The sequence below is a fragment of the Alosa pseudoharengus genome, unplaced genomic scaffold, assembly GCF_046254945.1.
Source record: "Alosa pseudoharengus isolate Yale_2024_CS ecotype anadromous, Long Island Sound unplaced genomic scaffold, YU_APseudo_1.1 YU_APseudo_1.1_scf_12, whole genome shotgun sequence".
Lineage (NCBI taxonomy): Eukaryota > Metazoa > Chordata > Actinopteri > Clupeiformes > Clupeidae > Alosa > Alosa pseudoharengus.
This window is the reverse complement of record NW_027468587.1, coordinates 1496156-1503106: the sequence shown is the minus strand read 5'-3', so window position 1 is coordinate 1503106 and position 6951 is coordinate 1496156. Positions and strand designations below refer to the sequence as shown.

Genomic DNA, 6951 nt, shown 5'->3' with positions numbered 1-6951 from the left:
TTAAAAATCATTCATGTTTTAATTACACATTAATAAGATACCTTACATTTTAGAATGTATTGTTTTTTCATTTGTACATGAACTTGGTTTTAACATGTGTATCCTGTTAACAGATGTTCGACATCTCAATATGTAATGTAAATATAATTATTTAGTTTGCTTTGATTTTAAACTGTATCGGTGTATATGACATATGGATTATACTTTTTGTATTTCTTGTTGACTTTTATGAAAATGATTAAAGTTGAACTAAATGCCCTGCTATTGTTATAGTTGGTATTCCCCTTTTCTGTCCTTTGCATGTATTCATACATCATGTAGACCACAAACCAGGTTTGCAGGCACTGCAATATCTGAGAGAGAGAGAGAGAAATATACAGAAATAAACAGTTAGTCACGTATATGTCTATACTCCGTATCTGTAAAAACAAACATGTAGATATGAAAAGGAGAATCAGACACAGAACACGGAGATATCATATACTTGTGGAGTGATCTGGCAGCATTAGGTGCAGCTTGTGTTGGTGTGACTGCAGGCTAACACATATTGGCTGGAAAAGCTACCTATTTTATTAGGCCTGGTAAGGTTGAGGTTCTTCATGATGTCCACAAACTCCTCCAGGGTTTTGGTCAGGCGTGGGTTGTACTTTTTCTCCTCATCCACTGTTGACATAGTCTGACCTATGGGGCAATAGACACACCAGTAAATTTACCTTTACATTTATTTAATTAGCTGATACTTTTATCCAACACAACTTAGAAACAGAATAAATAAAAAGGGGAATTATTCTCTACCCTGTCAGTAGTTTAATTAATCACTTTATAGTTTATCAGTCAGTAGGACCCTGTGTGTGTGTGTGTGTAAGGGTTATATAAGGAAAGAAAAATGAAACATACAACAATGTCTACAACCTCTACAATGACATTTCTCACCATGTGACAATATTTCTGCTTATTTCAGAAATGCCTCATTTGATGTTAAGATAAATATACATTCCAAATCTGACACCTGCCTTTGTAATCATGAGCAGGATAGATCAGACAGTGTCCAGGTAGGGTGAAAATCTTCTCATGGACAGACTTATACAACTTCTTTGAGCACCCTGTGCAAAAACATGAGAAAGATAAATGAAATCAGCTTTGAAAATGACTACTGGCACCTAGTGGCAATATGTGGTACTACAAAAACAGACTTTAGAATGGACTTTGTAGGGCCTATTCTAGAAAGCGGGTTTTGATAAAAATCTCAGTTTGTTTACCCTGCGAAGAGGGAAACTCCGGGTTTTCCATTCCAATAAGAAACTTGAAGGAGAAATTTGGCAATTTTTCACATAAATCTCAGTTTTATGTTCACCAAGTACTATCGGTAGGCTCCGAAAAAACACCCAAAATCAATCGTTATTAGCCTACCTAGCTTGTGTTGCTACAGCCAACAGCTAAAGTAGCCAGGCAGCTACAGCACTACACTCTTGGGGCATGAACATGGTAGCTGTTGTTCACTTGCTGTGAATGACACCATTTCTGTGTCTTTTTTATTCCAATGGTGAGTTTTTTAAAGAAATACAGAACATGCACGTATCCTGAATTACTTACACCTGGCTTGACCTATAGTCACTCCTCATCCTGACTTAATGCTCATGGAACATGTTGAGCTAGGAGGACCAGACAACGCTAGGTTAAACCTGGCTTTATCTTATCCTGGATTTCTTAATTCTGATTTTGTGAAATAACCCTCAGGTTGAAGAAGTGAGGTCAATATTATAAAATATGATCAATATTATATGACTGTATTACTAATTACTTAATAATGGTTGTATATTCTTTATAAAGTAGATATATTCTTTGTATATTTTTTTGTATACAAAATATGTTTTTTTTGTCGTGTCATTTGTGCAATGGCAACCTAACCATGGTATGATAGTTCATAGCTTGGGATTGTGGATCCAACCTAAGCATGGAATGATAGTTCATAGCTTCTGATGTGTGGATCTAACCTAACCATGATATGATAGTTCATAGCCTGGGTATGTGTGTGTGTGTGTGTGTGTGTGTGTGTTTGTGTGTGTGTGTGTGAGAGAGAGAGTGTGTGTGTGTGTGTGTGGATCTTGGCACCTTGCTGGAAGTCTGTCCTTCCGCAGCCCCTGATGAGCAGAGTGTCTCCGGTGAAGGCCATAGTCTGGTCCCCGGTCACCAAAGTCATACAGCCATCTGTGTGCCCAGGGGTCTCCCTCACATTCAGACACTGCAGGGCAGGGGCAGAGAGAGCGCAAGAGGGGGTGAGGAAACAGCTCAAATGGTGGTGGTCACCTAGCGATCTGCATTGACAACACAGAAGGCAGGGGGCTCAAAAAGCAGACTGACCTCTTGGCAGAAAATCTAAATAAAACAAAAAAATAAACACATGCATGCTGGTTCAATTTGGTAGTCTGTTTTCATGTGAATAAAGGCAAAAGTTCACTGAAATGTGACCATGCAGTTAGACATTGTTTAGGCCTGTACTTGTAATTATTCATTTGGCTGGCTCTTTTATCCAAAGCAACTTACACATGTCAATTAGTACAAGGGCCAGTATTCACAGAGCAAATCGGGATTGAATGCCTTGCTCAAGGGCACAACGGTGGTTTGGGACTTGAACCCAGAGCTTGTCTGGCTACTGCATACTAGCCCTCATTAGCCACTACACTACCACTGCCCTCATCGGCCTACAACATGCACATGCATGAGTGATTCAGAAAAGAAAGAGCACTCTGCCTATTATCAGCTGCCTCTTTAAAGTATTATGTATAGGCTCAATCACCTCATCTGTATGCGGCACGCCTTACATGTTTGCCAAAGTGAACGCTGTCGCCCTCAGAGAGTAGAATGTCTGCTGTGGCGCCGCTGTGTTTGGAAATGGCACTTTTCACTCCAAACAGCCTTCTCTTCAGGAGACCTGTCCCTGTGATGTGGTCTGCATGGCAGTGAGTGTTTACTGGGTCATAGAGAGAGGAACGATAAGCAGAAGAGTCACACCCTTTAGACTTCCAATTTTGCAATGTATGAAAGAATCTGGACAACACAAGCAACTGGACAACAGATGAACTCAGTCACACACCACACACCATTTCATCATCCCCCTCCCACACACCCCATTACACCCCCACACACACATACCATACCCTCCCATACACACACACACACACAATATACAATTCCTTTACTAATTTTAATTTATTCCTTAAAGTTGAGCTAGCTCTTGAGCACAACAATTTCAAATTATTAAACTACTTGAACTCAGAGAGCAGATGTACCGAACAATACAGTACAGCATCGTAATACAATAATGCACCATAGAAGGTTAAATTACACAAAGTGTCAGTATACTACACAAAGTGGCTAACTGGTGTCAGTATACTACACAAAGTGGCTAACTGGTGCTACCTGCTATTTTCAGTGAAAGGCCCAACTCGTCTATCAGCTTGATGTCCCTGTCCACGGTCTCCAGCACGGGGTCAATCAGCACGGCTTCCTTGGTTTCTGTGTCCGCCAGAAGGTACGTGTACGTACTACTGACTGACTCAAACAACTACAAAGATGATAGGGAAACAGTGGAAAGCTTTAAAGTTAAAAAACTTTGTGAGATTTGCCAACTTATATCTGGCCTAACCATTTAAGGAATGTGACTGAATATGATTACTGATTAGTTCAAAAAATATTAGGATTTTAAATCAGCTGAATTTAATTCTCGATGAGCGTAGCCATCATTTACGGAGTCATTGCAATATTTGTGGATCAAGAGAATGTGCGTTCATTTTAGTAAATTGTTCATTCATTTTTATAAATTGTGATTTCATTTTACTATATTGTGTGCACAATTATCCCTCCAGGGTTCCGTACTCTTCGCTGCACTGTGAGAGATGTAAACAAGCCTGGAGAACATTAAACTTGCTTTGCGGATGCCCTGTTTTTTAAGTATTGACTTTGAGCATAGTAATCTTGTCACTAACATTAACCTGACAAAAATAAAAACATGAAACTGGCTCACGAAAAACTCCCATCATCACGACGAGGTAAATCGGCCTCATTCTCATCAAGCTGTTGTCAAACATAGTTGACAGGGTTGAGTTGAGTTGAGTTGAGGCTAATAGACAAGTTAGCAAGGACCATGTCAACACAGGCACAGGCTGTAATACGCCCTGCTACCGATTTTTTTTTACAGTCTATGCCTGCTACTGAAGAAAGGGCTCACTCACCTGTCTGAACAACATCCCTTGCCCCTGATCCATCCTAGAGCAATAATGTCTTATGTTTGTTTTGACAGGCGGCTGATGGTCGGTGCTTGAGACGCCGTAGCAGAAGAGCAGTTGCAAGGCTGGAATCCTACGTGAGCTCGAGGTTGTTTTTACTCTCCACGCGCAGGCCAGAGCTGGCTGGAACCTTAGTGTGATGGAATTCATTTTTTTCTAATGGGCAACGAGGCACAGTATCCACCAATGGCAAGCCAAGTCAAAATTCCTTTGACCGGTTGGTCCAGTTTGCAAACACGAACTTGCGAACAACCGTCGAGGAGTGACACTGAGGTGCTATGCTGCGAATGCAGTGCCTGGCAAGGGCAAAGGCTGTTTAGGCTAATATCTGGACGTCTTCATAAAATAAGTCAGTCAGACAGTTTGCATTGAAGTAGCCTTTGATCCTCTCAAACAGAAAATCCGTAAATGTGTCGGTCATGCGTAGTCCAAAATTCACATGTGATCCGTTCGTGCAGCCTAGTGTAGGCTAGTAGGCTGATGTTGGCTGTCCGCGGTCCGTCCAAGGTAGCTTACAAACTTAACAGCTTCAAGTGGCCTCACTTTCACACACTAACCTTACCTAACGCCCCCCTTTTTTCAGTCTAACCATACATGATAGATAACGAGGTCAGGTGGCGTCCAATGGACGAAGGAAACTGGACCAGAGTTCACAGGAACGGGCTGGGTGTGTGTGTGTGTGTGTGTGAGGCTTCAAGCCAAGGAGGAAATGCAGGCTACTTTATTGCGCAGGCCATGTCTACGTGACACCAGTCAGCAACCCTTTTTTATTTATTTATTTATTTTATTGTAAAAATAACTGCACTACAAGTATCTGAAAAACAATATGCAATAACAATAATACAATTTCTTTATTTTATTTACACAATTTTACCATGTTGGCCCTATATATAATAATAATAATAATAATTATTATTATTATTATTATGTTTATTTTCTGATGAGTAGGCCTATGTTTCTTCCTTTGCCACCTGCAAAAGATAAGACTAAATGTTAGCAAGTAGGGTAAAGCCCTGCACTCCACCGTGTCTCATTTTTGGATGGGTGCGTGAGTAGCCTACCTGTATGTAGCGCCCCATCCACTCTAACAGGTGGGTGACGCGTGTGTAAACCCCAGGCTTGTTGCGTCGGCCACATCCCTCACCCCAGCTCACCACGCCGGCTAGTCTCCACTCTCTCTCTGCTGTCTCACACACCAGAGGGCCTCCGCTGTCTCCCTAACCACAGGCAGAGCCACCCAGACACGACTCAATGAATGTAGCCCATGAGCATTCTCACCCACCCAGACACGACTCACAGAATGTAGCCCATGAGCATTCTCACCCACCCAGACACGACTCACAGAATGTAGCCCATGAGCATTCTCACCCACCCAGACACGACTCACAGAATGTAGCCTACACAGAGAGCATTCTCACCCACCCAGTTATGTGGTCAGTGATAGCCTGTATGACTTTAGGAGCTTGAATTCATTCCACTGTGTGGTTTTTCACTTGGTGGTGTGTGAAATGATCAGGCCACTGTTGTTACATCTACTGACTGCAATTATGCTGTAGTCGCTGGCTTGTTGTTTGAGAGGCAATGAATCATTACCATGAAGAAACAATTGCATTGTCAAGAGAGGGAACTGAAACCCATGTGGAGGTTGCCATGGACGCAACATGGATACACATTTCTTCAAAAGACACAAAACCATACAGACTTCGGGTAACTGCAAATACAGTTTCACTGCAATATCTATCTACTCATACTCCGCCACTGGAAAAGTGTGTATTTTATAGCAGGTGTTTAGAGCAGCAGATAACTACCTGGCAGGAGTCCACCCCTCCCTCCATGAAACCAGCACAAAGCATTCTGGGAGTGAGGTAGGAGCCGTACACATTTGGCTGCGAGCACAGGGATTGGTCGATCACCCTCACCTGGGCTTGCCTCATCTCTGACGACACCAAGCCTGACGTAAGCAGATAGGGCAGGCCACCGGTTACCTCAGCCCGTTTGTGTCTAAATCAGGGGTTGGCCACATGCGGCCCTTTAGTTCCTCTCTAGTGGCTCCCTGGCTTTCTCTAAAAATGGAAGTTTTGAAATATTTCTAGCAATTTCATAAAGTTGTTAAGCTTCAAGATGTCCCAACACATTAACAGTTAGTGAAATTACTATACTGTACAATACACCACATATGCAGAGTATGGCGATTATTCCATATGCCTGAGGCTAATAAAGGTGTCTAAACTGATTTCTTTTAAATGGTTCCGACATCTTTGCGGCCCCAGACAGATTTATTTTTATTTCTGGTCAAAGAAATGGCCCTTTTAAGAGAAAAGGTTGCCGACCCCTGGTCATATAGGGCAGGCAACCGGTTGTTGTCTCAGTCAGTTTGTGTCTAAACAATCAACAAAGGAGGGAGATGTACAGGAAGTCATAGGTGAAGGAAAGAGCAGAAAGAACACACCAGGAAAGAAAGACAGAGAGCAGAGCAAAGAATTAAGAGAAGGTGGACTCACCGCCCTCCTTTGTGTAGCCCCAGCCGGTGACCCAGCAGGGGGAACCCACGGGGAATGACTCCCTCCGACTCGGTAAGCACACAGGCCTCACTCCACCTGTAGCACAGGTAAGAGCAAAAGCCATGACCATTACACACTATATCAGCAACACCAGCGCCCTACCA

At 42.5% G+C, this 6951-nt stretch overlaps 1 protein-coding gene across 3 annotated transcripts; it reads right to left on the bottom strand.

The window, feature by feature from the left end:
• On the bottom strand, window positions 1-4974 carry ethe1 (ETHE1 persulfide dioxygenase). Of its 3 annotated transcripts, XM_076279687.1 has the most exons (8): window positions 4233-4974; window positions 3421-3565; window positions 2823-2971; window positions 2362-2376; window positions 2113-2242; window positions 1014-1103; window positions 565-681; window positions 1-353 (listed from the first exon to the last, which is right to left on the bottom strand). In XM_076279687.1, exons 1-8 carry the CDS (start codon window positions 4434-4436, stop codon window positions 307-309), a joined length of 897 nt encoding a protein of 298 aa, XP_076135802.1. In that variant the 5' UTR covers window positions 4437-4974; the 3' UTR covers window positions 1-306. The 3 variants fall into 3 exon arrangements, with proteins under 3 accessions (XP_076135802.1, XP_076135803.1, XP_076135804.1); XM_076279688.1 differs by lacking the exon at window positions 2362-2376 and having other exon boundaries at window positions 4233-4973; XM_076279689.1 differs by lacking the exons at window positions 2362-2376; window positions 3421-3565; window positions 4233-4974 and having other exon boundaries at window positions 2113-2315; window positions 2798-2921.
• Between the last annotated feature and the right edge of the window lie 1977 nt (window positions 4975-6951).